The following is a 16,352-nucleotide window of genomic DNA, read 5'->3' as shown; positions in this document are numbered from 1 at the left end:
GGTTCCTGGGACCCCCGCGGGCGCACCCTCAGCAGGGCACACAATTGCTCAGGAAGTGCTTCCCTGGGGACTGTGTCCCACACACACAGAGGGGATTAGAGTCTACTCAATGCCCATGACCACCTGCCAGTGCAGGACGGCGCACCCAGGGACACACTGAACACATTGAGTGGAACGAGAGCAGCCACAATAGAGAGACCAGGACACGTAGCTGCCTGTCTGTGGGGAGAAAAGAATCAACAAACTTCTGTGCAAAAGCACACGAGTGAGGAAGAGACCTGGGTAAGCACAGGCGGCAGGCACGTGGCCCACACACTCACCTGTCAGAAAGCCACAAACATCCCAGTGATGCATGGAGTGGGGGAGGGAAGGACCCAAAAGGGGCAGCTTAAAAAATCCACATGTAATTAGTACACCACCGTTGGTCTGTTAAAATGTTTAATGAATGCATCAAATGAAGAAATATATATAAAACAAAAGTTCATCACAAAATCAAACTGTCATACAGTCACCAAAAGATAGTGAGCAGTGGACACATCGGCATAGCGAACAGACATGTGGCTTGTACAGAGGACGCGGCAAGGCGCCCGCTGTCCTCACTTGGGTCCTGCCTGTGAACACCACTGGCCGTGGACTGGGGGAAGGTGCCACGTGGCCGGGAGGGCCTGACACACGCATCCTACCACATCCCTCCTGCTGCCTCTGAACACCACACTACCACAAGGGTACAGAACATACCTACAGAACTTGGATATCACATGAGCAATGAAGAATTAAGCTAACCAATTAACAAAAATGTGTTAAATGAAATTAAAATGCAGCAACCAGGAAATGGTGATTGATCAGCGGTAAGTGACCAACGGTTTTCTTCCTGTACAATCAAAATTAGAAGCTTACACATAATACTGAGTGCTGAACGACGGAAGGCTGGGGTTGGCAGTTACAGATGGAGACTTGACTGCAAAGTGAATGCAGAAAGGTAAAATCATCAGTGTAGGACCGACTTTAAAAAATTCTTAAAATACACCAGTATGGAGACACCGAGATGGGCATGTTCTTGCTGCGTTCTTACTTGGGAATCGCCCAGGTGTTATGTCACCGTGTCCAGCTTAGATATTTCATCAGACCTCCCTACTCTGGGATACAAAGGAACAAGGACACTTTCCAAAGCTAATGGTCAAGGCCTGAGTGACCGCAGCCCTTGTGTGGGCACGTGAGGTCTGACATGGGGTGGGGACGCTGGGGCGGGGGTGGGCAGCTCCAAGAGCCGCCTTTCTCACAAGGACCACATGCGTCTTGAACTTGGCCCTACATGCCTGCCCGCTCCTCCCAAGGCCCCACGCGCTGGGGCATCGGGAAACCTGTCATTTAAGGACAACAACACGGTCCTTCTTTCCTCCTACAACAAAGGGACATGTTCCCCATGAATAAATACACTTTTCATCTGTGGCTCTCAAAAGAATATGCCTCCTCTAGGAATTTGTAATGCACTTTCCCTGAAGGTCAACGCCCCGGCCAGCCAAGGGTGGGTGTTGCCAGTGCATTCCGAGGACTGGGGGGGGCAGGAGCCTCATGTGGCCTCAGTGGGGGAAAGGGGCACCAGGAGGGCCAGGGAGTAACCGCCCCCTTCCCAGGGGCCATGCATTCGGTCTTGCACAACTGTACCATGAAAAACTTACTCTGGACAGATAAGCAGAGTAACTGCTTCCCCCCCAAACCCATACCAGTGGGAGCAGGCTGCCACTCAGGGCGGGGGGTCTAAGTGCACTATGCACCTTAGACAATGACCCTGGCAATGACAGATGGTGGAAGCCTGCAATGGGCTTCTATTCATGATAATCGTGCCTTTGGATTCTCTCCTTTGCTCAAGCTTCAACCCAAAGGCCTTTCAATAAAGTGAGGGTTCTCCTGATTTATACACAGGGCAAAGCAAGAATAAAACCAAAACCAAAACAGGACCCTTTGGTAGCCCAGACCAGTAAGTACCCCAGAATCCTAGGGCCATCGTGGTGGGGCGGGGGGGGGGATGCCTGGGTGGGCTGTATTAAGCTCACATCTGCAGTGTTTAAAAGCAAACAGAGTCCACAATAAAAGCGGGGTGCTGGACAGACAGTGCTTTCCGGGCCGTGTCGAGTAAGCACGGACATGAGTACACATACAAACTCCAATTTGTTTCGCTGGCATCAAAAGGCAAGGCTGTTCATTTTTAAACTTTCTTTCTTTATTCAACACTCAGTAGTGAACAGAGCTGACACTTCAGAAATTCTAACACCATTATTTAAACATTGGTTTTATTTTGTTAAATCCTATGGAAATACTTCGATTTCTCTGGCTCCTTGATAATCTAGCAACCCTATTTTGCAAAGTCGATGCCTACTTCTGAGATGAGTCTTTGAAAGTATTAAAGATATGAAAGCCTTAAAGCAATAAAGTTTTTGATTTTATATAAAGGAAGAAAAACATGTATGCATGTACATATATATGTACGTAGACATCGTTCTGAAATAAAGTCACAATGGTTGATACAAGTGCATTCACAATTTTATTTTCATTTAAGCCATTACTACTGAAATGAAGCTTGTTTTATAATATATGCTATGCAGCTATTTAATCTTTTCTGCACATTTCATATATATTTTTTCCTGCTCCTTGAGTTAAGCAGAGAAGCTATGTTTTCGGGGCGGCTGCATGCATATGGGGTGCTTAGCATGAGAGCAAGGCTTCAGTAGGCAGCCAGAGCCTGGTGTGGTCTGACAGCTGTGCTCAAAAGCACCTCGCACTGAAACCAGCATTCAAAGCAGATCAGGGGACCATATTTTAGGGTGACGCACATCTCCAAACACAGACACCAAAGGACCCAGGCAGAAGACTAACTCCACCAGCACTTAAGATATACTGAGTGTTAGTCACAAGAAGTCAAGATAAGCATCACGTGAGCGGTGACAGATGCTAGAGACAGAGACCTTAGCAGTGCCCGGGACCTCGCAGGCGGTAATTCCCGCACGCAGCAGAACCAACTTTGCAGTCCATATTTGCCCATTCCACAATCATCAGTAATTTTAAAAATTGTAGTTGAAGACGAAAGCAAATTTTAGAAGCTCCTTTAGAAACCGCAGGTCAGGGTCCCTTGCTCTACTCTTTACCCAACAGCCTCTTGACATTCCCGAGGCTGAATTCAGAATAAGAACAGTACTCAGCCAGAGCAAGACCTATAGTGTGTGGGTTCTGTGCGCCCGGCCTGTGCACCCGGGCTTCTTCCAAAACACCCTCTCCTTCCGAAATGGCCCAGCTGGGCGCCACCCTAAAAGGCATGTGATGTGCTATGTGTCTGCTATGGGAAAGCCATTCGGGATTTAGCTCTTGGATGAATCTTCAGCGCAGACGACCAGGGACAGACAGTCTGCTCCAAAAGCCCCTGCTGGACACCAGAGCATGATGGGATACAATTTTCATCTACAGAACATTTAAATAATGAAACTTCACAGACTCTAGATTCGGGTTAATGGAATAACAAAATAATACAGCTGATTCACAGGCACACTCAATTACCCCTCCACCCCCAGCCCCCAAGTAACTCAGACAAAGGACAAGATCTGCTCAAGGCGAATTTAAATCTCGGGTTTGTTCCCAAGTCCTGAATCGCATTATTGTTGCAAGACAACACGAAGCTAGCAGCGCGGACGCCGAGGAAAATGGGCACAACCTGACGCCAAACCCGAAAGCATGGGCACAGAGCCAAAGCAGCCGCTAAGCCCCCAAGCGTGAACCATCATAGAGCCGAGAACGGGGTGCCTTTGGCAGTGCCCACACCGGGGCACCCTAGACGTGCACCATTCAGAGCCACGTCCTGGTGGCATCGCTTGGGAGGAGGGGAAGAGGCTGAGTTCTGCAGAAACGGGGCAAGCGGCACCCCAGGCCCCCCCACGGCCGTGGAGCACGTCCAGCAGGTGGACAGCGGAGGGGCTGCGCCGGCGTGTCCCCTGCGGCTTAGCTCACCTGCGCGCTCTCCTTTCTTTTCCTTGTCAACTACAGCGGACACACGTGCTGTGCGCCCCCGTCACTCCTCAGAGCTCACCTTGCCTGAGCCCCGCTTGGGCACACCCCTGTCACCGCCAAAGAAGCGCCCGAGGGAGTCAAGGATGCCCGTGTCCCTGTGTCTCGGGAGGAAGCCGTGCCTGGCGTGTTCCATGGCGCTCGCGGACGCCAGGTACTTGGAGCCGTGCCGCTGGGAGGGTCGTTTCTGTGATGCCATCACATGCAGGCCCTCGGGAGTGGCCGCGCCGTCCTCTGGGATGGTCTGGAGCTCGTCTGACTCCGAGGGCCTGTCTTTGAAGGTGTTGTCCTCCCTCCCGGGGGCATCTCGGGAAAAGAGGCGGATCAAGTGGGGGCGGCCGCCCGGGTCAGCTGGGTTGGCGTCCTGCCAGGCATTCTTCGGGTCCGCTGTGCGCTTGGAGTCTGTCACCGCCGTGCCCTGAGAGGGGGCCCCATTGTTCTGCTCCACATCTGCCTCTCCTGCAAACAACAGTGAGATATGAACACGGCCGTGCAAAGCGGAGCGGGGGACAATGGCGCTTTCTTCCAGGGCTAGTGACCTGCTTGTGTCCGACCAGAGCCTACCAGTCCCACGTTGAGCTACGTGGCAGATCGCTCTGGCAGGACCCAGCCGGGACCGGGCGCCCCACCTGCAGTTCTCAGACCCCGGGCCCTGCCTCGCTTACTGGAGATGCGGCGTCATAGACGCAATGTGCCCCGGCCTCCTGCCGAAGTGGCCCATCACCCCTGGGTGCTGCCTTGCTGCGTCTGGAGAGGCCAGCACCGCAGGGACCTTTGGGGACCTTTAGTCTTGAAAATTCCACTGGTGCCTAAGCTAACGTGTTTGGGAGCATTTATTTGACCGAAGGTATTTTTAGCATTCTTGATAAAAGTGGAGCTTCCCACACGTTTTTGCAATTCATGCCTTAAAGAAGTGGGGCATTTAGAATTCTTTAGTTTCCAGATTCCACAAGAGGCCTGGTGCACTGCGGAACTGCTTATTCAGGACATTTTCATCTGGCTTCTCTTCTGTAAGGGGCTCGATTACAAAGTTCGAAAAGGCAATGGTGTAGTTCACGTGGGATCCCACCATCTCGTAGCTTTGTGCACACTGCATCTACAGCATTTCCTTCAGGAAAGGCAGCACATCCATTTTCCTCTCAAGTTACAGGTGAGGCTTAGTGCACATCCACTGCAGCCCACGCCACCTTTGGTTACCTATCCACAGAAATTGTGGGTTTCCTCACACTTTCTTATACTACTCTCCATCCTTCAACCACCCACGAATCTGTTCACGGTCATTACCCAACAGCAGCCTCCATCATCTGTTTGACCACGTACCTCTCTATCCATACGCCAGGCCATCCACAGATCCACCCATCTACCCAGCTACCCACCACCCATCCAGGTACTCACCCACCCACCTGTCCATCCACCCACTTGCTCATCCGTCTACCCATCCACCCACCCAGTCACTCCCCCATCCATCCACCCACCAGCCACCCACAAAGTCACTCACCTGTCCCCCTGTCCATCCAGTCACTCACCCACCCACCTGCCCACCCAGTCACCCACCCACCCATCATCCACCCATCCACCCACCCAGCCACCCACCTATTATTTCCTGAGGACCTAGTAAGTGGAGTGTGCGGGGCTAGATGACTGGCTTGTAGTGATGAACATCTGGTCCTTTTCTCAGGAACACGGATGAAAATGACTGTCATGAATTGAATAGCGGGCCCCCCAAAATGGCAGGTCCCCATCCTAATCCCCAGTAGCTGTGAAAGTGAACTTATTTAGAAAAAGGGTCATTCATAGACACCAAGGTAAGATGAGTCCATAGTGGACGAGGATGGGCTTGACCAATGACAGGTTGTCCTTACAGGATGAGGGGGCTTTGGATCCAGACACAGATACACGGGGAAGAAGAGGCCATGTGGCGGTGGAGGCAGGGGCCCGAGTGATGTGGGAGCACCGGCAGGCAGGTGAGAGACGTGGCGCCCACCCTCCCCCGAGCCGGCAGCCACAGCACAGCCCCGCGGACACGCTGATTTCGGATCTGGCCTCCAGAAGGTGCGAACGGAAATTCCTGTTGTTTGAAACCACCCAGCCACAATGTACAGTTTCATGTCAGCTAATGATTCGAAGACCACAGAGCAGGACCAGGGGCTTCGGGGAGGCCCCTCGAGGGATGGAATGGGTGGGCCCAGTGGGGGTGCCTCCGCAGAGTGGAGGCCACCCCAGGCGCAGTCGGCAGGGAGAAGGGGCTGGGTCTGCAGGTGCACAGGAGGGAGGGGCTGCCGCCCACGGGAGAGGTGGAGGGGAGGCCACGGAGGCACGAGGCGGCGGCTGGGAAGAGCCCGGAGGTGGCAGCTGGGGCCTTTTCCTTGTGTTGTAGAGGCTGTTTGTGTATCTACACAACACAGACTTCCACAAACACATCACAAATAAAAGGCAAATGACTCCACTCTCTTTCAGCAAAATCACAGTAGTCAGGCGACTGTCCCATGAATGATGCTTATTGCACAGAGCGTACCTTGACCTGTATTTCCAAAATAGAGCCTCACTCCCCACATCCGGGCTCAGCGTTTGCCTGAGACACAGTACAAGGCAGAGCCTGGATCCTGGGATCACCGTGACCTTCTCCAGGCTCCTAAGAGGCAGCACACAGGGTCAGCTGTGCCCAAATGCCTCAGAAATATGTCCCTTAGAGTATGGCACGTCTCTTAGGACCACTGACCAAATTCAACCAGGTAAGAACGCAAGTATTTACAGTGTAGGCACTAAATGGCTCGCTGTGTGGTAGCAACAGGAAAAAGCAATGTAAAGAATACTATGGCCGCACCAAGCTGTACATTTTTGCAGGGATGGGATGCTAATTTATAGGTTGCCACAGAAATAGAGTCTGATTTTCTAGCTGTGCTTTATATTCTGTGGCTAATATAAATTAATGCAAATGTGGAAGAGAAACAAAAGCTATATTGTACATAATTAAACGCATTAACAAAACACAAGCGCCTCTGAATACTAATATTTGTACAACAGTTGGGCCTTGTGTTCCTGAATACGGCTGTTTGTGAGGGCACAGAGAAGGCGTTCGTGTCCTGAAGGTGGCTTCTCTGAGCGCACAAGGGGCTTGGGGAGAGGCTGAAATCTGTGATGTGCAGCATTTTTGGTGTGGACAAATGCAGTTTTAACTTGTCAGTTAATATCAGCTTTCAGCAGATTACAGCCCAATGTAGACTTTTTGTTGAGACTATAATCACGGAGCATAGCGTTAGGGCACAATTTGCGAGGCATGGATCTGATTCTACCAGAAGTGCACTTATAAGGCTCTATTGTTATTCAAGTTCTACAGGAATTTGCGATAAAACTTTTTTTTTTTTTAAAGCCCACCTCATCTAGTTGCTAGAATGACCCCCAGAAAGCTTTGGGGAGAAATGTATTGGATTTTTTTTTGTTTTAATTTTTTTTAATGTTTTATTTATTTCTGAGAGAGAGAGAGAGAGACAGAGAGAGAGAGAGAGAGAGAGAGAGAGAGAGACAGCGGGAGGGTCAGAGAGAGAGGGAGACACAGATTCCAAAGCAGGCTCCAGGCTCTGAGCTAGTTGTCAGCACAGAGCCCGACGCGGGGCTCGAACCCACGAACCACGAGAACATGACCTGAGCCGAAGTCGGTCATGATCTTAACCGACTGAGCCCGCCAGGCGCCCCTGTATTGGACTGTTGAAAGCGATGCTGCTAAAATCACAGAACGGCTTCCTGGAATGTCTCTGAGGAACAGAGACGTCACTCCCTCGAGAGTGGTTTCTGGAATCAGAGACACACACCGAATGGTGGGGGTGGGGGAGGGGGAGGCGGTGTCCACTGTTGAAAAGAACTCAGGTCATAACCGGAGCAAGCCTCCCGCCGGGGGCCGCAGTGGCCTGCGATGCCCGCGTGGCTCCTTCCCAGGCGGGGCGGCCTCAATCCCGACCCCCGGGTGACTTCCTTCACTCACTGCAACTACCTTCTCTTTTCTGTTTCTTTTTCCTTTTTTTTTTTTTTTTTTTTGGTGCCACTTTATGCTGGGGTGGGCCGTGGGCTTCTCTCGTGGGATCCCACTGGACCCAGGGCTGCTGGAAGGCCCCATACAAGGTTTCACAGCACATGACCTTGCTTGTCCCCCACTGTCACGGGCACCGAGACAGGCTTGCCCGCCCGCTCGTCCGCCGGCTCTCCCACACGTCCCACACGTGTGCCCCACTCGTGTATTGTCCTTGGGCCTCTTCTGCTGTCCTCACTGCCTGCCTTTCCCCGCGGAGGCCTGCGCCGGGCCACTGGACTGCCCTTCTGGGAACACAGCTTCACTGTGGCCAGCGCCATGGAGCGAGTGCGTCTGCTTCCTGGGAAGCGTTTCCGATCTCTGCTCTGCAGGTGGGCGGTGTGTCTGAGGGGGCCTGGCATCCTGTGCGGCGTGTGGCCTACAGCCATGCTGGCGTGAGCTGGGCCGCTCCTCCCACAGCAAAGAACACAAGTCAGGCCCCCACCTCTTCTTTGCTAGAAGGACTTTGCTACTGGCATTGCTGTGGTTAAACTATTTTTTATATACTTATTTGTAAGTGAAAATTTCCCTTCAGACCTGAAAGGCTCTGCACCAGGGTCTAAGCTCTGGCTTAGAAACGAGTTTCAGTATGGAGGCTCCTCAAAAAATTAACATTAGAACTCCCCTATGACCCAGCAATAGCACTGCTAGGAATTTACCCAAGGGACTCAGGAGTGCTGATGCCTAGGGGCACATGGACCCCAATGTTCATAGCAGCACTCTCCACAATAGCTAAAACATGGAAAGAACCTAAGTGTCCATCAGCAGACAAATGGATCAAGAAGATGTGGTTCATCTACACGATGGAATACTCCATGGCAATGAGAAGGAATGAAATCTGGCCACGTGTAGCAACATGGATGGAACTCGAGGGTGTTATGCTAAATGAAATAAGTCAGGCAGAGAAGGACAGATACCATATGTTTTCACTCATATGTGTAACCTGAGAAACTTAACAGAAGACCATGTGGGAGGGGAAGGGGAAAAATAGTTGGGGACAGGGAGGGAGGCAAACCATGAGAGACTCTTAAATACTTAGAACAAACTGAGGGCTGATGGGGGGGAGGAGAAGGGGGGTGATGTGCATGGAGGAGGGCACTTGGGATGAGCACTGGGTGTTATATGGAAGCCAACTTGGCAACAAACTATAAAAAAATAAAAATAAAAATAAACCATACTCTTCCATAAAAAAATGAACTTCAGTTGTATCCCCTAATTCTTTCTGGCCATGCCGAGGTTTTGTAATATTCTATGTTTAACCCGTCAGCATGGCTCTGAAGCGCCAGCATAAAGAATGTAGTCTCCCTCCTCTGTTCTTCCCTAAACTCCCAGTCTGAGTTCGTGCATCAGGCATGGTTCCTCATGGTGTCCACGGTCCGTAGAGTGGGATGCTCCTGACGAGCCGGGTGGGCTGCTGGACTGCACCGAGCATGGGGACAGCAGAGAAGGACCCTGGAGACCAGCCTCAACAGCTTCGACTGGACGATGGCCCCAGGCAGGTCGCCGAACTGGGTGTCTGTGGTTATGAAGTGGACAACACAGCTACGTTCTTGCCTTAACTGCCATCAGGCCCCTTTCTGCAGCACATGCTAGGATTTGGCGAACTGAGTTTTCACCTGGGGCCGCTGCTCCTGTGAAGGGCTGGCCCCAGAGAGCCCTGGACAGGAGGCCTTCACTGGCCGCCTGCCGGGTGTCTCATACGCATCGTCAACAACCCTAACAAGCAGGTAGTTTTAGGAGCCCTTGTGTTCACATGAGGAAACAGAGGTGTAGCAAAGCTAGGTAGGAATCGCTGGGTGACGTGGTGTGAATTCCAGGCCTACGATCTGCCTGCTGCGGCTCTGGGGCCTTGATCCGCGTCTCCTCCTGCCCCGATGGGCCTTAACCTCAGCTGGGCTCTTGGCTCTACAGGGAGAATTTAATGGCAGACACTTGATGGCTGAGCCAATGTGGGTCACGGCTGCTGGGCAGAGAGGGACCCACAGAAGGCCACCTGTCCTCAGCGCGGAGCTCAGCCAGCCCCTCACCTGCAAACAGGAGCCCTGGATGCTCCCCACAGGCTCAGTACATCCTCGGCAATGGGCGCTGAGCAGGCGTACGTGGGGCCGCCTCCCTGCACGTCCCTTGCTCACCTGAGCCCGCTACTCACAACTCACAGCACGGGCTGTCCTTGGCAGGTTACGGGAATGACTGTGAAACCAGACAGGGTTCAGGAGTCCTGAAAACTGAACGCCACTCTGGCTATGAGGAGTCGCCCAGAAGAGTTCAGAAGCACAGAGGGGGCAAGAGCCCTACGCTGGTCTAGAAAGCGCCCCCTCACTCACGGTGACCAGAGCAGGACATACACCCAGGATACGTAAGATGGGTTCAGATAAAACTGTGAGGGGGCGCCTGGGTGGCTCAGTCGGTTGAGCATCTGACTTCCGCTCAGGTCATGATCTCATGGTTCATGGGTTCACGCCCCGCATCGGGCTCTGTGCTGACAGCTCAAAGCCTGGAGCCTGCTTCGGATTCTGTGTCTCCTTTCTCTGACCCTTCCCTGCTCATGCACTCATTCTCTCTCTCTCTCAGAAATAAATAAAACATTAAAAAAAAATTAAAACTGTGAGGACAAAGTCATACTGTCCCGAATGGAAGTGTCACTGCATTGACATAGAGCGCACCTCGCTTGCTCTACTCCACTGCCTCCGTGGACTTCCTGGCTCATGGATAAGTCCCATCAACCCCCTCTGTGTGCGCACATGAGGGTAGATACAAGCATCCAGGCACAGCCCAGACCTGCTAAGTCAGGATGTGCAGGATGGGCTCCATTCTGTTTCTCTAAGAGGTCGGGTGGAATGGCCACTTAGGCATTCTATAGGTAGCGCTGCTCATCGTGTGACGATGGCACCGTGCACCCTCGGCGGCACCTCCCCCCACCTTCGCTCACAGACTGCGTCACTGTGACGAGAGCTTAGTCTGGAAGACGCTGAGTGTCCAGGGCCTGCTATGTGTCTTGGGCCCGTTCCTGCCATCGTTGGGTGGGACTCAGCACTTTTCGCCCCTTTGGGTGGACTTGAGAAGCCGCACCCACGGCGTGCTGAGTCTGTGGGGCTGAGGTCAGTGTGGACATGGCCCCGGCGTCCCCTCCGGGTCTGTGCCTCTCTCTAAATGGCAGAGGCTTGGAGGTCACCATGAAGAACAGCGTCGCTCACCACACGGGAATCAAACGTTATATGGAAATCATCTCTGCGAATCCACATCGCTCTGTGAAATTCAACTAAAAGAATACATTTCTATCGAGAAGATGCAAGTGACAGTGTTCTTTCCGCTGCAGTGAATAGAGACCTCGAAATACAGCCCCTCGGGATGGTCTAACCATGATTCCAGGAGGGTGGCTTCATGAAATTTCATCATCGTGGCTGATCAGTGAAACGCGAATGATGAAATATGATCATCACTCAGCTAATGAGCGGTTTTGCCAATACTGAACTAAAAAATGTGCCCTAAGACTCATCCCCCCCAAATCATCACTGTTGGCGCACTATACTTATGTGCACCCCCATCTCCACCAAGGGTGTCCAGGCGTCACAAGGCCAGTGGAACAGTGAGCAGCCGGGGTGGGCTGCATGGAGCGGCTGGTTGGCTAGCGCTGGATCGATCGGAGAAAACTCACAACCAGCCCAGCCCAGCTCACAGCCTTACAGATGGAAGAGAGGAGATGGGGTAGCGAAAGACCAGGAAAGGAGTCATCTCAGAACAGAGGCCCGTGGAATGCATTTGGGCCATTTTTTGAGGCTCCACCTGAGGAGCTGCCACCACCCACAGGGTCCCCAGGCCCACCCCAGGCGGAGCTTTGATGTCCAGCCCCGGTGGGTGAGTGGCCTCCTGGAGAGGTCAAGGCTGGGAGGGCATTAGGAAGGCGGGGTCTGCACCAGACCTGAAATTCAGATCCAACTCTCTTGCTCGTGGCAAACCTCCCAAACCCCACAAGCCACAGGGCGTGCACGCTGGAAAAGTGCTACAACCCCCACCCCACCCCCCACGCCCAGAGGAGTCTGTGAGCCGCCTCTCCACCTGTACTTTTTCTACATGACATCCATCAAATGTTTGGACAGAAAATAAAATTTGTTTATTCATTTTGAGGGATCTGACTTAACTGATTTCACGCATCTTCTTACCTTGGATTAAAAGCACCTGCCTGGGGCGCCCGGTGGACTCAGGTCATTAAGTGACCAACTCTTGGTTTTGGCTCAGGTCATGATCTCGAAGTTTATGAGTTTGAGCCCCACATCAGGCTCTGCGCTGGCAGTGAGGAGCCTGCTTGGGGTTCCCTCTCTCTCCCCCTGTCTCTGCCCCTCCTCTGCTCATACTGTCTCTGTCTCTCTCAAAATAAATAAATAAACTTAAAAAAAGAAAAAGCATCTTTCCTGTGGGGAGATCCAGTCGGGTCTACAGCACAGAGTACAGGTCAGGCTTGTCTGAGGGGCTTGAAGCTCCCGCGAGTTACCCAATAACCACAGACTCCCAGCTGCACTGATCTGATGAGTCTGTCCTCCATCACAGCGGTTCTCACCCAAGGACCCAGGATTTTCTTGGCTGAAAAAAATGGGATCCCAGCTTCCCATCCCCCCACCTCCTTGTGGGGGCCTCAGACAGGACCCGGAGGTCCCACGGGAGCCCACACGGAGTCTCTCCTCCACAGCTGCCATGAGGCCCACGGTGCAGACGACTAACGAAGTGGGGAGATTCATAAAGAAAATAGGAGCAGCCAAAAATGCACGTTCCCAGATGCCCAGACAGCAGTCGCAAGGCCCCCGAGTGGCCAGCGGCACCTGCCGCCCAGTCCTTTATCGTGCACCGTGGACAACCCTGGGGAACCTGCGAGAAGGCAGGGCCCCCGTGCCCAGGAGGTCCTCAACGGGGCTTAGTCACCTTCCGGGCTGGAGAGTGCATCCGCACAATGATGGGGACATGGGCGCCGGGACACTTGGTGACTTTCATCTAAGCACACAATGGCAGAATTCAGACGCGCTGTAAGTCCCTTGTCCTGGTACGCTGGACGGTTTGCTCCTAAGTGATTTGCAATCTGGTTTTCTAGCTTATGGTCCCCTGAGGAAGTATGATCCCCAAACAGGTCCCTGTATCTAAAAGCACCAACATGTCCCATTTCTCATAATTGTTCAGGCTGGTCCTTCATTTCTAGCTCAAAGCAGCAGCAGCACAGGGTACATTAAAGCCCATCATTACGGAATCCACACAATGGAGGAAATCTTCAATCACTGGGTCTTTGATTTGTTGTTTTTAAACTCATGCTTTTTTAACTTACACTTCTTCCCCCATATTTTTCCCCATGGGGTACGTTAGGGCTGCCTGAGACCAGGAAAGGCCCTGTGCATCTAGAGAGCCACAACTGACCTGAATTTCGGGTCCTCTCTTACTGGGGCAAGCTGGCGTCCAAGCAAGGGCATGCCCACCCAATTCACACACCAAGTTCACGTCCTTCAGAGCAGTGAGCTGAAGTCACATGAGTGACTTCATAGCCAACAAAGTCTTAAGACACAGAGACGGCTGTAAGGGGCTCACGAGGGTTACCTACTACTTCGCACCTTTGCAGAAGACCCTGGTTCCAGACAACCGATGGAAGGCGGTACTGCCTCGTGTACCATCCGGAAACACAGGGCCCGGAACTGAACTAAGACACCGTTCTTTCTCCTCCACAGGTCTTTCTAGATTCTGGTTCTCAGTTCGCGGCTGACAGTGGGCAGATGGTGTGGATCTGCCTGTTCGGGACTCTCGTGGAAGCAGCTCAGCAGAGGAGCACGCAGCCCCCAGGAGCCTGCCCGCTGGCCCGCCAGCCTCACGCGCCCGGCCTCTCTGAGCCTGCCCGTTGATACCCGCTCGGAACAGCAGCTCCTGCGGCAGGAACGTGCTCCTCTCCCACCCCCCGGCACAGATTCCAGTGTACAAACGGGAGGCAGAGACCCTTCCCTTTGCTGAATCCGAGGCCAGATTTCCACTTTCACCCCAAGGATGAAGTTAGTCATTCATTATTGGAACACAACTTCCGGTTTGCTTTTCCACAGGGTGATGTTTCTGGTTGTCGTTTCTTGTTTAAAAAAATTTTTTTTTGCTTCACCAATGTGGGCCTGGAGGTGGGGGGCCTCCGTGTCGGGGGCCAGGGCCCCCAGAGGGTCCCACTGCCAGAGTCCTAACCAGGACTGATGAAGACAGACGCATTCCGAGAGCAGAGGGGCATAAGTAAAGCTCCTCAGAGCCTCTACAACCAAGTGCAAAAATAAAAACCCACCAGTGTGTGAAGGGCACGCGATGTTAAACGGAAGGTGCTTCCAAGCAGATGCTGAGAATAACAGGTGCAGGCCGGGCTGCCCTGCCTCACCCCTGCCCGCCTCCAAGCAGGGCCAGGCAGCCTTCCAGGGAACGGAGTCACTGGGGAGCCCCTGCGTGCTCGCCTAGGGCCTGAAAAGCTGAGGTGGGGGGTGGGCCCAAGAGGTAGGGGCAATGTACCCCCTCCACCTCCGGCCAGAAGTGCCCCCTTCCTGAGTGGCATTAACACTGGGCACGCAGATGTGTCCCTGACATGAGAGGCCCCGTCCGTGTGTGGACCATCGTGGCGGGGGCCAGGGGACCGCGTGCACCAAGCATGTGGCCCCTCCGGGCTCTGATTAAACTCAAACCCAGAGGCCCCACGGAGAAGCCAGGGGCTGGCGGCAGACAGTGGCCTGTTGGCTCTGTGGTGTGGACCGCGGCCTGGGAGCCAGAGCCTCTGACCGAGCCAACTCTCATCCCGGAGATAAAGGCAGGGGGAAGGGGACCCTTTCCTGCGAGGGGCGGCCTTCGATGGCCACACCACAGACCAGGCTTGCACAGGACCTCGACCGACCATAGCGTGGCTGACTACCCGGTTTAGGGAGCAGGGGCTCTGTGAGTGCCTGCGTGGCCGTCCCCGTGGCCCAGCCCCTCTCGGCAGAGGAGCCCGCGGGGGCCCCTGGGTGGGTGGGGCCCTGGAATTTGCCAGTGTAGGCCAGGGCTGAGAGGACCCTCCTTGTTTGTGGGATGCCTCTGTCCTTGGCTCTCCGTGCCTGGGGTCAGCGGGGGGGGGGGCGACGGAAACAAAAAGGCCCATGGTTGTGGCCCGTGGATGTGCTATGGTAGAAATGCGGCTTCTATGAGAGGCATGCGGCCGCCCGCCAGGCTGCTGGTAGAGAGACTTGAGAACTTTCCCACAAACGAGTCTTATCAACCCACCCATCTCGCACGAATGCCTCCTTTGTGCGGCCAGAACATATAGTTTTTCTGTGCTCTAAATAGCTCACCCCTGGAGCCCTCCCACGGCAGGGCCGGGGTCGCAGGAGAGGCAGCCCGAGTGCAGAGGGAACAGCTGGCGGGGGGTGGGCCGGGCGCCACTGGGGGTCTACACCGAGTGCGGCCTGAGCGGCTTCATCGTACAGTGTGGTGCTGGCTTCCCAAACACAGCTGGTGTAAGGATACGAGGCTTTTTTAAAAATCCTAACATCCACACGGGTTCTGTGCCATGAGCAGCCCCTGTCGATCCCCAGTGACACTTGGAGCCTGCAACGAGCAGGCCAGGGGAGGTGAGGAGAGTTCCGCAGGCAGAGGGCATCCCAGGAAGGCCACGGGCTGCCAGCTAGAAGAGGTGTCCCGCCCCCAAGTCCATCGTACACAGTGGGGCTCGGCAAGCACTGGACCCTGAGACCAAAGGTCGGCTGAAGTCAAGTCCAGGGGACTTTGGTTCTACCACCGACTCTGTGGCCTTGGGCACGTGAGTCCATCTCTTCACATCCTGGCACCTTGGCTGCAGAGTGGAGTGAATTTCTGGGGCCCTCACAGGACCGCTGCGTCAAGTTCGTGAGGGGCACATAATGAAGTGTCTTAGCCCTGATGCAGACGGAGCACCCATCAATCGGGGCTTCTGTTCCTGTGGCTGGTACGGTATTTGAAACACTAGTCTGGGAATACCTTGTACACAGCAGTAAGAGCCCATGCATTTTCCATATACCACCTATCCATCCATCCACCATCCATCCACTATCCATCATCCACCTATCCATCCATCCGCCATCCATCCATCCACCATCCACCATCCATCCATTCACCATCCATCCATCCATCCACCATCCATCCATCCACCATCCATCCACTATCCATCATCCATCCATCATCCACCTATCCATCCATCCGCCATCCATCCATCCACCATCCACCTTCCACCATC

At 53.6% G+C, this 16,352-nt stretch overlaps 1 protein-coding gene across 3 annotated transcripts in view; it reads right to left on the bottom strand.

Moving 5' to 3' along the window:
• Positions 1-16,352, bottom strand: part of LOC120234518 (myelin basic protein) — a 114,117-nt gene that overhangs the window by 31,766 nt on the left and 65,999 nt on the right. For all 3 annotated transcript variants that reach the window (XM_039236393.1, XM_039236392.1, XM_039236394.1), the window contains exon 4: positions 4,076-4,512. In XM_039236393.1, the coding sequence (XP_039092324.1) occupies positions 4,076-4,512 (437 nt within the window). The remainder of the gene's footprint in view (positions 1-4,075; positions 4,513-16,352) is intronic.

This window comes from Hyaena hyaena, unplaced genomic scaffold, assembly GCF_003009895.1.
Source record: "Hyaena hyaena isolate Hyena2069 unplaced genomic scaffold, ASM300989v1 scaffold_110, whole genome shotgun sequence".
NCBI classification, from domain to species: Eukaryota; Metazoa; Chordata; class Mammalia; order Carnivora; family Hyaenidae; genus Hyaena; species Hyaena hyaena.
The sequence above is the reverse complement of the archived record's forward strand: the minus strand, read 5'-3'. Positions and strand labels throughout refer to the sequence as shown.